General features: G+C 46.1%; 1 protein-coding gene across 1 annotated transcript in view; it reads left to right on the forward strand.

Moving 5' to 3' along the window:
• The window catches only part of ANKK1 (ankyrin repeat and kinase domain containing 1), an 85,293-nt gene that overhangs the window by 31,995 nt on the left and 35,816 nt on the right, over positions 1-17,482 (forward strand). The window contains exon 2 of the mRNA XM_075329095.1: positions 11,388-11,682. Within this exon, the coding sequence (XP_075185210.1) occupies positions 11,388-11,682 (295 nt within the window). The remainder of the gene's footprint in view (positions 1-11,387; positions 11,683-17,482) is intronic.

Below are 17,482 nucleotides of genomic sequence, written 5' to 3' on the forward strand. Positions count from 1 at the left end.
GGTAGTGCCTGCTCATCACTAGTTATTAGTACTGAGCACCCGAGCATGGTAGTGCTCACTCATCACTAGCTACGAGTACTGAGCCCCCGAGCATGGTAGTGCCCGCTCATCACTAGTTACGAGTACTGAGCCCCCGAGCATGGTAGTGCCCGCTCATCACTAGTTACGAGTACTGAGCCCCCGAGCATGGTAGTGCTCACTCATCACTAGTTACCAGTACTGAGCACCTGAGCATGGTAGTGCCTGCTCATCACTAGTTACGAGTACTGAGCACCCGAGCATGGTAGTGCCCGCTCATCACTAGTTACGAGTACAGAGCACCCGAGCATGGTAGTGCCCGCTCATCATTAGTTACTAGTACAGAGCACCTGAGCATGGTAGTGCCCGCTCATCACTAGTTACCAGTACTGAGCACCTGAGCATGGTAGTGCCCGCTCATCACTAGTTACCAGTACTGAGCACCTGAGCATGGTAGTGCCCGCTCATCACTAGTTACCAGTACTGAGCACCTGAGCATGGTAGTGCTCACTCATCACTAGTTACCAGTACTGAGCACCCGAGCATGGTAGTGCCCGCTCATCACTAGTTACCAGTACTGAGCACCTGAGCATGGTAGTGCTCACTCATCACTAGTTACCAGTACAGAGCACCCGAGCATGGTAGTGCCCGCTCATCACTAGTTACGAGTACTGAGCACCTGAGCATGGTAGTGCCCGCTCATCACTAGTTACCAGTACTGAGCACCCGAGCATGGTAGTGCCCGCTCATCACTAGTTACCAGTACTGAGCACCTGAGCATGGTAGTGCCCGCTCATCACTAGTTACGAGTACTGAGCACCTGAGCATGGTAGTGCTCACTCATCACTAGTTACCAGTACTGAGCACCCGAGCATGGTAGTGCCCGCTCATCACTAGTTACCAGTACTGAGCACCTGAGCATGGTAGTGCTCGCTCATCACTAGTTACGAGTACTGAGCACCAGAGCATGGTAGTGCTCACTCATCACTAGTTACCAGTACAGAGCACCCGAGCATGGTAGTGCCCGCTCATCACTAGTTACCAGTACAGAGCACCCGAGCATGGTAGTGCCCACTCATCACTAGTTACGAGTACTGAGCACCTGAGCATGGTAGTGCCCGCTCATCACTAGTTACGAGTACTGAGCACCTGAGCATCGTAGTGCCTGCTCATCACTAGTTACGAGTACTGAGCACCTGAGCATGGTAGTGCTTGTTCATCACTAGCTATAACCTTTTATTTGTTCAACAGCTATAAAAAAAATTTCAACAAAGATTATTTTTATGGCTGGTGAACAATTTAAATAAGATTCCATAGGTTTAACCCTTCTGGCTCAACTGTACACAGCAGCGTAGTCCATGCCAGGGAGGATCATAGAGACGAGCGAGTCAGGTAAAATTGGCTTGTTTATACAGATTTTTTCCTGGGAATTTGATTTTCAGAGAATTATTCTCCGAAAACTGAATACCACTTGTGATACTCTGGGGTCTTTCCAAATTCAAAACTGATTTATAAAACTTCAGTCTTGATGAATCCTTACAATAATTATGTAAATAAGACCTGCCTGCTTTTATGAGATGATAGTTTTAGTAGATATACTTTATTTTTCGGATTATGAAACGCACTCTTGTAATCCGAATGTAGCTCACCCGGGGTTGGTGGAGAGGGGTCGGTGGCGGGCGGCCCTGCGAGGCTGTTTGCGGCGATGGGCGGCCCTTCTCTGGGAGGCTATTTGCGGCGGTGGGCGGCCCTGCTCTGCGAGGCTCTTTGCGGCGATGGGCGGCCCTTCTCTGGGAGGCTATTTGCGGCGGTGGGCGGCCCTGCTCTGCGAGGCTCTTTGCGGCGATGGGCGGCCCTTCTCTGGAAGGCTATTTGCGGCAGTGGCCGGCCCTACTCTGCGAGACTCTTTGCGGCAGTGGGCGGCCCTACTCTGCGAGACTCTTTGCGGCAGTGGGCGGCCCTACTCTGCGAGACTCTTTGCGGCAGTGGGCGGCCCTACTCTGCGAGGCTCTTTGCGGCAGTGGTCGGCCCTGCTCTGGGAGGCTCTTTGCGGTGGTGGGCGGCCCTGCACTGTGAGGTTGTGTGCGACAGTGGGCAATTGGGCTTCTCTGCTCTGTAAGGCTCTGTGCGGCGGCCGGGGTGGGCGGCTCTGCTCTGCGATTTACCGGCCATTCTGAAGATGTTGGCGGGAAGGGCTTTCAAATAATAGCACCCAGAGTAAGCACATGCACAGATGGAGCTCAAGCTCTCATCTGTGCACGTGCTGAAAGTGGCCGCCATTTCTTTGAAGCTCTCATGGCTAACATCTTCAGAATGGTAGTGCCTCACCGCCCGCAGCGAGCACCAGCATTGTGCAGCGCCGGCTGCCCCAGCGTCGTACAGCGCCGGCTGCCCCAGCATCGTGCAGCGCTGGCTGCCCCAGCATCGTGCAGCGCTGGCTGCCCCAGCATCGTGCAGCGCTGGCTGCCCCAGCATCGTGCAGCGCTGGCTGCCCCAGCATCGTGCAGCGCTGGCTACCCCAGCATCGTGCAGCGCTGGATGCCCCAGCATCGTGCAGCGCTGGCTGCCCCAGCATCGTGCAGCGCTGGCTGCCCCAGCATCGTGCAGCGCTGGCTACCCCAGCATCGTGCAGCGCTGGCTACCCCAGCATCGTGCAGCGCTGGATGCCCCAGCATCGTGCAGCGCTGGCTGCCCCAGCATCGTGCAGCGCTGGCTGCCCCAGCATCGTGCAGCGCTGGCTACCCCAGCATCGTGCAGCGCTGGCTACCCCAGCATCGTGCAGCGCTGCAGCCCACAGTGAGTATCTGGGTTCCCTTCTGTACTGCTGATAACATTGCCACTGTACTCCATACCGACCCTGCCCCGCTGCCGTCCCACCTCCCTGGTAAGACACCACGGACCCCATATTATGTTTACCTTTTTATCTCTAAATTTGGGGTGCGTCTTATAATCCAGAGCGTCTTATAAAATGAAAAATACGGCAAATATTCCCTATAAAATAACGATTCCTTGGAATATTTTCTTAAATCTCCACATTGTGCCGTTCCTCCATCATTCATCCTGGAAATGTATAAAGAAATTGACAAGTGGGTGTTACTATTCCCTCTTGTCAAAGAGGCGTGGACAAAGTCAGGCTTTGTAGTGACACTCCGGACTAATTAAGCCCTACTCTGTCAATTTACGTAGAAGAAATACGAGGGGAAAGGCACAATTTAGACATTTAAGCAAAGGCTCTCCAGAAATTATATTTTCTGCGGAGTACATTGTGGACATGTCCTCTATCATCTATGAACTTTTTGAACATACGTGATATTTCCATGTTGGCACAAAGACGCCTAACGACAAAAGACCAACATAAATGAGAATCCCAACGGATGGATTATTATGTTATTGTGTTAGAAAAATCTAATTTGCATAAAAATCTCTTGAACACGTTGCGAATAGATTATGTTGATGAGAGGGAGATTAAATCAGCTGATTAGGTTTAAGACGTTCATGTTTTTAATTATGTCTGAAGATTTCCGGAGACTCTGGGGGCTTAAACCGTATGAAATGAGCATCATAAGAGTCGACTTGTCACAGGCGAGGATCAAACACTAATATCCGAGTGTCATTGTCTGCATTGGTGCTAAGACAGTCCTGAAGAATGGAATCAAAGAGTAATGTAACTCAACTTCACGACAATAATGTGGCCGGCACCGGCTCGTAGAATTCATCAAAAAGATGTACAAGACTCAGGTCTGTAGTCCTTGGCTGCCAACCAGAGCTCCATGAACGTCCTTCAACCTCCTCCTCTACATCACTTTTTCTGATTTGTAACCCAGGTCTACTTTTCAGAAGAAGTGTCAGGGAGGCCGGTGGGAGGAGATCTGCAGGACTACCAGGTGCCCTGTAAATCTTCTGATCTTCTCTACGAGCTACACATGAAAAAAGTCATTACACCTGGCGGCGGTGATCATAGTTGGTTTGCATGTCAAAACTCAGGTCTGTAGTCCTTGGCTGCCAACCAGAGCTCCATGAACTTCCTTCAACCTCCTCCTCTACATCACTTTTTCTGATTTGTAACCCAGGTCTACTTTTCAGAAGAAGAGTCAGGGAGGCCGGTGGGAGGAGATCCGCAGGACTACCAGGTGCCCTGTAAATCTTGTGATCTTCTCTACGAGCTACACATGAAAAAGGTCATTACACCTGGGGGCGGTGATCATAGTTGGTTTGCATGTGATGTTACAAGACTCAGGTCTGTAGTCCATGGCTTGCATGTGATGGTTGGTTTGCATGTGATGTTACAAGACTCAGGTCTGTAGTCCTTGGCTGCCAACCAGAGCTCCATGAACTTCCTTCAACCTCCTCCTCTACAGCATTTTTTCTGATTTGTAACCCAGGTCTACTTTTCAGAAGAAGTGCCAGGGAGGCCGGTGGGAGGACATCCGCAGGAGCCCTTTAAATCTTGTGATCTTCTCTACGGGCTACACATGAATAATGTCATTGCACCTGAGGGCGGTGATCATAGTTGGTTTGCGTGTGTTGTTCTAGTCTCTTATTAATTTTCAGTCTGTCTCCGGCCAATTACTTGCTGTTGTGCACTTTATGCCCTCGTCTGCTGCTGTCAGGGGTGTGCCATGGGTGACAGACAGTCATGTGGTTTCGGGCAATAGAAGGTCACAGCGTTTGGCTGCGGAAAATGCACCCTGACTTTTTTTGTTACTGCTCTCGGTATTCATTGTTATAGGTGGCTTTCCTGCTGGATTTTAATCTCTCGCCCTTTAGGACCCAGCAGGAACTCACCTTCCACCCAGCTGTTGATCATCAGTATTCTATTGGTGCTTAAATACTCCCTTCTTCCCTGGACTGGTGATATTTTTCATTTCATTCTAGCTCTGGTTGCAAGTAGGTGGCTTGTACTCATCTGTAGTATTGTTGCTTAACTCCTGCCTGTGTCATCTTTGGATAACTCATAATTCATACTTCCCCCCCCCCCCCCCCCCATGTGTCCTATTTGTGTCTTCCTTTGGTGTTTAGTGTGGTTGAAGAAAAGCTCATCCCACCCGTTCCTTATATAGGGTCCAGCACTAGGGATACCTAGGGTCAGGAATCCAGCTCGGCACATAGGTGCTAAACCTATCTAAGGTGGTGAGGGACCCCAGGGATCAGCTGTAGGTTTGGTCAGGGGTCACCATGTCCCCCTTCCCTTACCTTTCGCCGCTCACTTGATACTTCCCCGTATCTAGCCTGACAGCTACATGAAACATTTCTGATCCACTTCGGACCAATCTGTGCCAGCGCCAATTGTATCGTCCATCTACTACCTGGTGCGCTTTATTAGACTATTCGTCTTCTGACCCAGTTTATTTTTGACTACTTTTGTGGATTAACCTATGTATGCCAAGTTTTGGTTGACCTTAATTTGCTTAATCCCTAGTTTGCATATCTCTGATGGATCCTGCCCTGACTACTCTTGATCTTGCATTTATTTTTTTTTTTTACTCACTTATATAGCGCTTTTAACCCCTTTATGCCTAAAGATGTATGTATATACAGTTAGGTCCAGAAATATTTGGACAGTGACATAAGTTTTGTTATTTTAGTTGTTTACAAAAACATGTTCAGAAATACAATTATATATATATAATATGTGCTGAAAGTGCACACTCCCAGCTGCAATATGAGAGTTTTCACATCCAAATCGGAGAAAGGGTTTAGGAATCATAGCTCTGTAATGCATAGCCTCCTCTTTTTCAAGAGACCAAAAGTAATTGGACAAGGGACTCTAAGGGCTGCAATTATCTCTGAAGGCGTCTCCCTCGTTAACCTGTAATCAATGAAGTAGTTAAAAGGTCTGGGGTTGATTACAGGTGTGTGGTTTTGCATTTGGAAGCTGTTGCTGTGACCAGACAACATGCGGTCTAAGGAACTCTCAATTGAGGTGAAGCAGAACATCCTGAGGCTGAAAAAAAAGAAAAAATCCATCAGAGAGATAGCAGACATGCTTGGAGTAGCAAAATCAACAGTCGGGTACATTCTGAGAAAAAAAGAATTGACTGGTGAGCTTGGGAACTCAAAAAGGCCTGGGCGTCCACGGATGACAACAGTGGTGGATGATCGCCGCATACTTTCTTTGGTGAAGAAGAACCCGTTCACAACATCAACTGAAGTCCAGAACACTCTCAGTGAAGTAGGTGTATCTGTCTCTAAGTCAACAGTAAAGAGAAGACTCCATGAAAGTAAATACAAAGGGTTCACATCTAGATGCAAACCATTCATCAATTCCAAAAATAGACAGGCCAGAGTTAAATTTGCTGAAAAACACCTCATGAAGCCAGCTCAGTTCTGGAAAAGTATTCTATGGACAGATGAGACAAAGATCAACCTGTACCAGAATGATGGGAAGAAAAAAGTTTGGAGAAGAAAGGGAACGGCACATGATCCAAGGCACACCACATCCTCTGTAAAACATGGTGGAGGCAACGTGATGGCATGGGCATGCATGGCTTTCAATGGCACTGGGTCACTTGTGTTTATTGATGACATAACAGCAGACAAGAGTAGCCGGATGAATTCTGAAGTGTACCGGGATATACTTTCAGCCCAGATTCAGCCAAATGCCGCAAAGTTGATCGGACGGCGCTTCATAGTACAGATGGACAATGACCCCAAGCATACAGCCAAAGCTACCCAGGAGTTCATGAGTGCAAAAAAGTGGAACATTCTGCAATGGCCAAGTCAATCACCAGATCTTAACCCAATTGAGCATGCATTTCACTTGCTTAAAACCAGACTTAAGACGGAAAGACCCACAAACAAGCAAGACCTGAAGGCTGCGGCTGTAAAGGCCTGGCAAAGCATTAGGAAGGAGGAAACCCAGCGTTTGGTGATGTCCATGGGTTCCAGACTTAAGGCAGTGATTGCCTCCAAAGGATTCGCAACAAAATATTGAAAATAAAAATATTTTGTTTGGGTTTGGTTTATTTGTCCAATTACTTTTGACCTCCTAAAATGTGGAGTGTTTGTAAAGAAATGTGACAATTCCTACAATTTCTATCAGATATTTTTGTTCAAACCTTCAAATTAAACGTTACAATCTGCACTTGAATTCTGTTGTAGAGGTTTCATTTCAAATCCAATGTGGTGGCATGCAGAGCCCAACTCGCCAAAATTGTGTCACTGTCCAAATATTTCTGGACCTAACTGTATCCTAGGTCGCTTCCTTCTCTTTAACGCGCTCTCACGCGGCAAGTCCATATTACTTTCTGCACATGTCTACTGATCTGATCAGCAGACGTTTGCAGCTAACAGGCACAGGTGGATCGGAGATCGGAGATCCACCCATGCCTGTAACTAGTTAGCGAGATCTAATGCACTCTGGCGGGGATTGTGTAGTTCCCGCTGCCATCGGTGGCTGCATGATACAATCATGGGTCACCAATGGGTTGATGGGACAGATGGGGTCAGTTGATGACCTCTGTCACTGTCATGACTCACTTCCTGTGAATGCTGGCACTCACAGGAGATCAGCATTTCTGCTGATAAGAGCTATGCTGAAGCATCGCTCTGATTAGCAGGTTATCGGACAGTCCAGGCTTCAAGTCCCCTAAGTGAACTAGTAAAATTAATAAAAAAAAATAAAAAAAGTTTTTAAAAATATGAAAAAATAAAAACCCCTAAAAGCTCTGATCACCTCCCTTTTGCCCCATTGAAAATAAAACAATAAAAATTAATAAATAAATTCATATATTTCGGATTGCTAAATTCAGAAATGCCTGATCTATCAAAATATAAAATCAATTAATCTGATCGCTACATGGCGTGGCGAGAGAAAAAAAAAATTCAAAAAACGCCAGAATTACGTTTTTTGGGTCCCCGCAACATTGCATCAAAATGCATCAACAGGCGACCAAAACAGTACATCTACCTAAAAATGGTGTAATTAAAAGCTTAATACACAAAAAATAAGCCATTACTAAGCCTCAGATCCCGAAAATTGAGAAAGCTACGGGTCTCGGGAAAATCGCGACAAAAACGCAATTTATTTTTTATTAATTTCTTATTTTTTTTTTCACCCTTTAGATAAAATTAAAACTATACATGTTTGGTATCTACGAACTCGTACTGACCTGGGGAATCATACTACCAGATCAGTTTGACCATGTAGTGAACATGGTAAATAAAAAAAAAAAAAAAAACTATTGTAAATTGGACTTTTTTCAATTTCATCGTACATGGAATTTTTTTGTACTATTAATCAGTATACTATGGGGTAGAATGAATGGTGTCATTCAAAAGTACAACTCGTCCTGCAAAAAACAAACCCTCATATGGCTATATTGGCGGAAAAATAAAAAAAAAAACAAAAAACGTATGGCTCTTGAAAGAAGGGGGAAAAAATAAAAAAAATGGCCAGAGGGTGAAAGTGCATTTAACCCTATCAGTATATCTTTGGAGCGGGGTTCTGATTCTTCCCTTGTCCGTTCTTCCTTAGATATTGACCCCCAGCCCATTTGGCTTTGCCTCAATTCACTACAACGGTCAGCGACTATTCTGCAAACACAACTTTGCAAAGTCCGGGTCTCTGCAGAATGACCTGTGACGCCTGCGCTCAGTTTACGGGTTTATTACAAGTAAAATATATCTTTGTACCGTGTTAGCCAGTAGAGAAAAAAATTTGTTTAAAAGAACAGAGAGTCCTCAGTGGTTGATACCTTTTAATGGCTAACTGAAAAGATGGTAATAATTGCAAGCTTTCGAGACTACTCAGGTCTCTTCATCAGGCATGGTATAACACAAAATCTGAAGAGTCACGTATTTATACACAACAGGACTTAGAATAGTGCAGTAAAAAAAAAAAAAAAAAAAAAAAGTTTCATATAACTTGTTCTTTTTTTTTTTTTTTTTTTTTTTTTTTTTTTTTTTTTTACTGCACTATTCTAAGTCCTGTTGTGTATAAATACGTGACTCTTCAGATTTTGTGTTATACCATGCCTGATGAAGAGACCTGAGTAGTCTCGAAAGCTTGCAATTATTACCATCTTTTCAGTTAGCCATTAAAAGGTATCAACCACTGAGGACTCTCTGTTCTTTTAAACAAATTTTTTTCGGGTTTATTACAGTGATTTAAGGCTCTACATGCCCCGTGTAACCGAGCCCATTTACACAATGAATTATAAAACTCCAATGAGTTATTGTTTGTTTGTTTGTTTTCCTGAGGATTCACTTTAGCAGTTTTATTGCCTTTTCTCCAAACTGCACTCAATCATTCTCCTGTTTAGTTGCAAAACAAAAACAAATATTAAATTTAAAAGAAATACGTTCAATAAATATAATAAATAAATATAATAAATATAATACATCTATTTTAATTACCAGGAACATGTTTAATAATATCTCTTAACTGCTCGGTATACATTAGAGGATATTAGCATTCCTTTAAAATCTGACCTAATCTAAAGTACAATAAATCTCGCTCTCCTGTTATTCTACTGGAAGGTAGGATTACTTTTTAAGCACCCAATTAAATTGCAATTGGATATGGTTGGTGGTGTGAATACATTTTCAATACATCATGTAACGCACAGCGCTTGAAAAGAAGAAGATATAGAGCATTGTAACATGTAATGTGATCTGGACGTAGAAAACTGATCACGAGTCCATCAATGCAATATTGTGTTATTCATAGATATTATTATTATTATTATTATTATTATTATTATTATTATTATTATTATTATTACTGTGGTATTATATTGTAATATATAATATTACTTAAATAATATTAAATAAATTTAAAATAAATATAAATTTAATATAATATATATTTATAAAATAAAAAAAATATATAAATATATTTAAGAAATATTGAAAATATATTTATATATGTATAAAATATTAATAATAAATAATATATATCAATAATAAATATACATATAATATTGAATATAATATAATATCAAACTTTTAATATATATATATATATATATATATATATATATATATATATATATATATATATTAGCTTGATATATTGTAATATTTTAATATATATATATATATATTATATAAATTATTGAAAATATTACAATATAATAACAAGCTAATAAATATAATTAAAAGTTTATTATATTATATTTAATATTATCTATATAATAGCTTGATATTATATTGTGATATTTTCAAATATATATATATATATATATATATATATATATATATATATATATATATATATATATATATATATATATATATATATATATATATATATATACACACACACACACACACACTAATAATAATAGTACTAATAATAGTAAATATACATATATTATTGAATATATTACAATATAATATCAAACTATTAATTACAATACAATATGAAACCAATAATTATTAGTAACAAATGTTATATATGTGTATACATTATATATATATATATATATATATATATAACATATATATATAACAATATAATATCAAAGTAATAAATATAAAATATAATAATAATAGTAATAATAATAATAATAATAATAAATCATGCTATTATTACAAACTTTTATAATCTTTTGGCAATACTTTCTTTGCAAAACAGAGAATTTTAACACCAAAAAAATATAAAACATTTCGACATTAGATTGTCATTTATGGGACTACTGGGGCTAAAAGGAGTTACACAAAAAGCTGTGGTGATATGGATTCACTGACAAACGATCCTTTCCGACAAAAGAAAAGAAGAAATAAGTACGGCATTCACCAAATAGTGAAACAATGTTCCTTTATTGTTCAGTGCATTGCATATACTACGGCTAGGTGCAGAAGAGCGGAGAATCGGGCCGATTATGGACATCTCACTGAGCAGAATCTGGTGAGAGTTTGACCAGAGTTTGATTAGAGTGTGATCAAATTTTCTCAGATGAGGAGATGAAGAAAAATAAATAAAATAAACCATCTTTTCCAAGCTGTCAGTCCATGAAAATTGGGCTGTGCATGGATGCCATCCAAGTGTAGGCCGATGATTTCCACAGACTTGTTGACTTGTGTAGCTTTATCCAACTTGGACATGCTGAGATTATTCTCTTGATATGACTCAGTTCGAGGAAAAAGTCGGACATGTGCACGGCCCCATAAAATAACATTTGCCCAAGTGTGGTGCAATATTTTGACGGATTGCAATAGGACCAAATATACGATCATGTCTCCTGCCCTAATGAAGAAGAGGAGCAAGGTGCGAAATGTCTACTTTATTGTGTGAATTTTAACTATTTTGGTCTATAATTTCAAGTATAAAAAGAATCCTGCCATGACATATGATGGGTTAAAAAATTAGGATAAAGAAAAGTGAAAAAAAAAATATCCTGATTTAGCTTTGCTTCTTCTTTCAGCACAACCTATAACAACTTGATGGACGAAGCATCCAAGATGGAGAAGATAAAATTCCGATACATTGTGCAAATTTATGGCCTTTGCACAAATCCTCTGGGGATTGTGATGGAGTATATGGAGAACGGATCCCTGGAGAAGCTTCTGCCCACACACACCCTCAGCTGGCAGCTCAAGTTCCGCTTCATTCATGAGATAGCCCTAGGAATGAACTTCCTCCATATTATGAGTCCTCCACTTCTCCACCTGGACCTGAAGCCTGGGAACATTCTTCTGGATGAGCATCTCCATGTGAAGGTAAGTTGTCGATCAAAGCTCAGTGCAATCAACTTTACAAATGGTCTTTATTATAGAAAAAAAGCCACCCATACCATTTTGGCAGTAGATATTGGCGACCATTGCACCAATCAAATGCAGGAGTTATGTTCCCTCAACATCCGCGCACCAGATAGTAAGAACTACCACCTAATATACAGCAATTTCAAGTGTATAATTATAGTAGACATTTGAGCTCTAGGTGTCCTAGATGTGAAAAATTCCAAGTTTTTTTTTTTATCTACGCGTTTTGACGCCTCCAACATCTTCCTCAGGATCCAACCACAATAATTTTTTTTACAACAATAGGCGGTTTAAATAAATATTTACCTGTTTGTTATGTTTGTTATGTAAACTTACTAATGTTATAAAGTTTTTTTTTTTTTTTCAATTGTGGCTGGATCTTGAGGAAGAAGTTGGAGACTGCGAAACGCGTAGATCAAGAAACCACTTTGATTTCTTCCCATCCTGGTACTGTAATGCTTCATCCGTCCTGAACCAATTCATTGCTCCTATTTCCGATGTCCTATTGGCAATGATTAACACATCTGTTTTGTTCTAAAGAATCGCACTAAAGAATACTATATATTAGAGGGGAGCATTGCGCACCTGTCCCATAGTGCCACTAACCTGCATACCTGTCCTAGCCCAATAAATAGGACATGTGCGCAATACCTGCTCCTAACATGCATGATTGTCCTAGCCTAATTATTATTATTTATTATTATAACGCCATCAATTCCATGGCGCTTTCCATGTGAAAGGGGTGTACATAATAGCGACAAGTACAATAATCATAAACAAAACAAGGCACAGACCGGTACAGGAGGAGAGAGGTCCCTTCCCGCAAGGGCTCACAGTCTACAAGGGATAGGTGAGGATACAGTAGGTGAGGGTAGAGCTGATTGTGCGGCGCTGTATCAGGCTGAGGGTTACGGAAGGTTGTAGGCTTGTATAAATAGGACATGTGTGCGATACCTGCTCCTAACCTGCATACTTGTCCTAGCCCAATAAATAGGACATGTGCGCGATACCTGCTCCTAACCTGCATACTTGTCCTAGCCCAATAAATAGGACATGTGCGCGATACCTGCTCCTAACCTGCATACCTGCCCTAACCCAATAAATAGGACATGTGCGCGATACCTGTTCCTAACCTGCATACCTGCCCTAACCCAATAAATAGGACATGTGCGCGATACCTGTTCCTAACCTGCATACCTGTCCTGAGCTAATGAATAGGACATGTGCGTGATACCGGTCACTAACCTGCATACCTGTCCTGTTCTAATGAGTTGATGTACTATGCCTATGTTACGGGGGGACCGGCAGATTAAGACCAGGGGGTATAGATCCCAATCGCCAGTCGGGGCCCACCGTACTCCAGATGGTAATGGAGCTGCTGGCACCCTGAGGGTTGGGCGGAGACTATAGAGCTGGATGGCTCTGAGATAACCCAGGGAACCGGTCACGTGTGTAGTGACACGTCAGACCGGACGACAACCCAGTTAGCGTTTCGGTGGAATTGGCGTAATCCCGACCACGTGTGCAGGGAACACGTCAGGCCGGATGGTGACCAGGTAGCGTTGACCGAGAAGACCGCTGCGACAGCGCCCTGTCGGCCACGTGTGTCAGACATGGCAGGCCGAGCGGTCCTTCAATTAGCGTTTCTGGTCACTACTCGAATGGCCACGTGTGTAGAGGACACGTCAGTCCAAGGGATCACATCAGTAGCATTGACTGGGAAGCCAAGGAGGATAATAGGTTCACACACCCAATCCTGGAACACCCCATTAACTCCACAGGGGTCCTGAGGTATGTTGTCCGTGCGCGTATGAGGCACAACCGGACAGTTGGCGCAACAGGTGCGTTGTCCGTGTGCGTAGAGGGCACTCTCGGACAGATGATGCAGCAGGTATGCTGTCCGTGTGCGTAGGAGGCACAACTGGACAGGTGACGCAGCAGCCGCAGCCCAGTTAATGCCACTGGACTGCTATAGCACAACAGGAACGGTAGCAAGGAAGCACAGCGCCTGACCCTCATGTGCTGAGCCACGAATCTTGGCGTGACAGGCACTGTTCGCCTAACCCTACCTACTGCTTCCAACAAGGCTTATGCCACCATGAATTCTAAGTGAATATGAGTGAAGACTGCGCACCTCCATGTTGTCTCAAGCCCCTTTTATAACCTAGATCCGCCGCAAACCCAGGGTGGAACCACCAAGGTCCAATAGCAGAGTGCCATGTCATCAGCGACGTCACCAGCGGCCTATCTTGAACCGCCACGTCATTGATGACCTCATGGCAGCCACGCCCCAAACATCGTCTGACGACCAATGGTGAGGTGCCAGATCATAGGGGCGGGCCTCTGCGGGCCAGTCCGGAGTGGCCACGTCATCAGGACACCTGACACCCTCTACCCTATCAGGGCCTGCCACCTCACGGACATGCTCAGTGAGGTCCTTACCGGACCTAGCCTCTGATGCACTAAGTGCCTGAGCATGTGTGGCGCCCTGGACAAGCCAGGGGCCACAGAGCACAACACCCACACACCCCACACTTCCAGCAGGCACACCAAAGCCAGACACAAAACCCTTGTTGCCTTCCTCCAGGGGCTGATGATCACACCAGGGGGTGGACCAGGCGGTGCAGGGAAAGGCAGTTGCCACCAACCTGCCGGGAGCAACAACACCGCAGCCGTCTGTAGGACCCGTCCATCCAGCCGTGTGTTTTACCGAGAACTGTGTCTTCATTATTGGGCTGAGTGAGTACCACCGTGCTGTGCGGCACAGCGCTGCCCCCGCGACCCTGCACCTCCCCAGGCCCTGTAACCTGCCTGCCATCCATCCCTACCCCATCACCGGGCCCCGGGACAACCAACCCCCTACCCACGGAGGGGAGCAATAACAACCAAGCTGCTCCCTGTCACCGCTCCCGGGATTCCCGTCTAGAGCAGCGGTGGTGTCACCAATATCACCACAACCGTGGGTGGAGTCACGGACAATAACCAAAACCCCCACAATCAAAATCCCCTTTTCACTCACGGGCGAGGAACGCCGCTCGAGTCCTCGGGATCCGGCCCACCGCTCGAGCCACCACCGAGCAGCAGCACCAGCAGCAGCCGGACCCGAGCAGTGGGAGAGCGCAGCGTCCCCTCCTCCGCCCGCGACAACTTGGCGTCATGAACAGGATCCTACTGTTCTACCGATTGGTGGAAGTGTGCCTTGTGTGACCGCCGGAGGTGTCCGGCCGGAAAATTTGAAAAGCCGCCATCTTGGGCGTGAAGAGTTCCCGCTCGAGCGTCTCCTCGAGTAGTGGAGGCGCGAAGGCCTAAACCCCGCCCCAATAGAGGAGGAGCCGGAAGGAGGCTAAGGGGGACGAAATGGCGGCTGGTCGCATGTGAGCGCGGCTATAAAAGCAGAGACGCCAGGATGCTGCAGCGATACTGGGTTCCTGGAAGACCTCATTACCAAGATGCATAACCCAACTCCCAACGAGGAAGCCCCCGCGCCCGGCATGGCGACGTGGCTGAGGGACCGGACCGTCCCGCTGAGTAACCATCTGCAGGCCCACATGCAGCTCCTCCTGGAGGAGTGGGAGACCGACATGGCGGACGTTGTGGCCGCTATGCGGAGACGCGAGGTGGAAGAGGATTCGGAGGAGCGGGTAAGGGACCCACGCCCCTGTATTCCTGAAGGATCGGCCACTGCGGCTGAGGAGCCCGGCCTGCGCCCGCTCACCCTGCCTCCCTCCCCGCTACCCGTGTTAGCTGCTGCCGCCCCGCCACTAGGCCCGCTACCTGTCCAACTGGTAGCGATACCCTGCCAACCCGCCCCGGCGGACCAACCGGCTGCAGACGCTCAGGACCCCCCTGAACCGCTCCCATGGGAGCCGTTGGGACCACGACCCCTTGATGAGGATTTGCCAGAAGTCCCGGCAGTGATGGCGCCAGACCCCGAGCCCGGGACCGTGGCATGGATGAAGGCCCGAGTGATGGAGTTCCACCAACGCCAGCAAAGTCAGATATGTCTCATGATGGAGCAGTGGACCCATGAGGTGGAAATGCTGGTTGCAGCTGCCCCAATGTATGGGATGGGCACAGATGTGACGGAGCCAACGGGTAACCCACGTCCCCATGTCCTACCAGGACCGGCCACTGCGGCTGGGGGGCCCGGTCCTATCACGGCCCTCATATCGTCCCTACCATTATCCTTGGGGCGCCTCAGTGTTAGCCAACCTGACCTACTGCCCCACGCTACCGTGGAGGGATCTGATGTGCTGGATACTGGAAACCAGGAGGCTGCGGCAGCTGGCGGCAACCCGCCTGACGCAGAGACAAGCGATAGTGACTCCAGTGATTCCAGCTCTGGTGCTGAGCCCACCCCTGGAAGTGAAGAGGCAAGTGAGCGTCTCCGTTACGTGGGAGAGCCGGTAGTCTATTACAATGCGCGTAATGGTGGGAACGGATACCGGGCACCCCTGTCCCAACAGGCATGTCACTGCATGTTTGATATGCTGGTAGCGGAGGATGGGGCCGCCTCATCAGAGGAATCAGAGTGATGGCAGCGGAATGCCGTTGTCACCGTCCCCGTTGGGACCACCACTGTTTAAAGTTTTGAAAGTTTGAAAATGATAAGTGAATGAAACAGAAGAAAGTTACCTGATTGTCAACTGTGATTTGGAACCGGTCGTTGCCGGCAGCTGGTCCCCGTTGGGACCCCCTTCACCACTTTACATAAGAAACTACTTATGAACAGGCCCGAGAACTTGCAGGGCAACCACAAACTAGTGGCATGTAAATAAAAATGTTTGTTACAGCTCCCACCGTTACCGCCTCCGGAGAGGCAGATTGGCGGAAGGGCCCGCAGTGGAGTAGGCTGGGGCCCAGCCACCACCGTAACCGGTGGCAATCCTCTGGGGGTTTCAGGGGTTCCCCATGGACGTGGGTCCCCTGCACGACTGGGGTCAAGGGGTGCTGCTGGTTTGCTTAGGGGCAGCATCAGGGCCAGGTTACTTGGGTGGGAGAGAGTGGAAGCCGTAACCGTTTGCAACCGTTCGTAACATTTAAGTAAGAGTACCTCCCGATGTGGGAAGATGTTATTATAATTGTATGTCTGTTACCGTTTTTTTTTTATATTTTTCAGTTGGTGAAAATAAAACCGGTGATGGACGGGCAGCCTGCGGACGGTCTGCATTTAACTAAGGGGGAATGTGGCGCCCTGGACAAGCAAGGGGCCACAGAGCACAACACCCACACACCCCACACTCCCAGCAGGCACACCAAAGCCAGACACAAAACCCTTGTTGCCTTCCTCCAGGGGCTGATGATCACACCAGGGGGTGGACCAGGCGGTTGGTCCCGCCCACCGAGGAGTTCACAGTCCTGGAGGCGGGAAAACCAGGCAGATAGAGTTTGGAAGTGAAAGTGACAGCTAAGCAGCCTGAAGTTGGTCCGGGTGTGTGGCTCGGACAGAACAGCAAGGTTGGCAGACGGTGGTGACCGTCTGCAGGAGTGGCCTATCCGAGTTACCGTAAGGACCGTGGACGGGCGGTGGCCCGGTAGTACCGGACCGGTACACAGAGAAGCCAGCACCATCTGGCAGGGGCTTTTCGGACCCCGGCAAGGCTAGGAGTCGCCGTGAATTTGCCGAATCCGTTAGTGAAGGGGACCTCCTGGGTTTCCAAACAGTCAAGTCCCGACAGAAGGCAACAGTCCAACCGAGTGAGAGAGAGACACCGCCACCGCCAAGGCAACCGTTTCTCAGAGCCAGCGCCTGCGGGCA

Source organism: Anomaloglossus baeobatrachus, chromosome 11, assembly GCF_048569485.1.
Source record: "Anomaloglossus baeobatrachus isolate aAnoBae1 chromosome 11, aAnoBae1.hap1, whole genome shotgun sequence".
NCBI classification, from domain to species: domain Eukaryota; kingdom Metazoa; phylum Chordata; class Amphibia; order Anura; family Aromobatidae; genus Anomaloglossus; species Anomaloglossus baeobatrachus.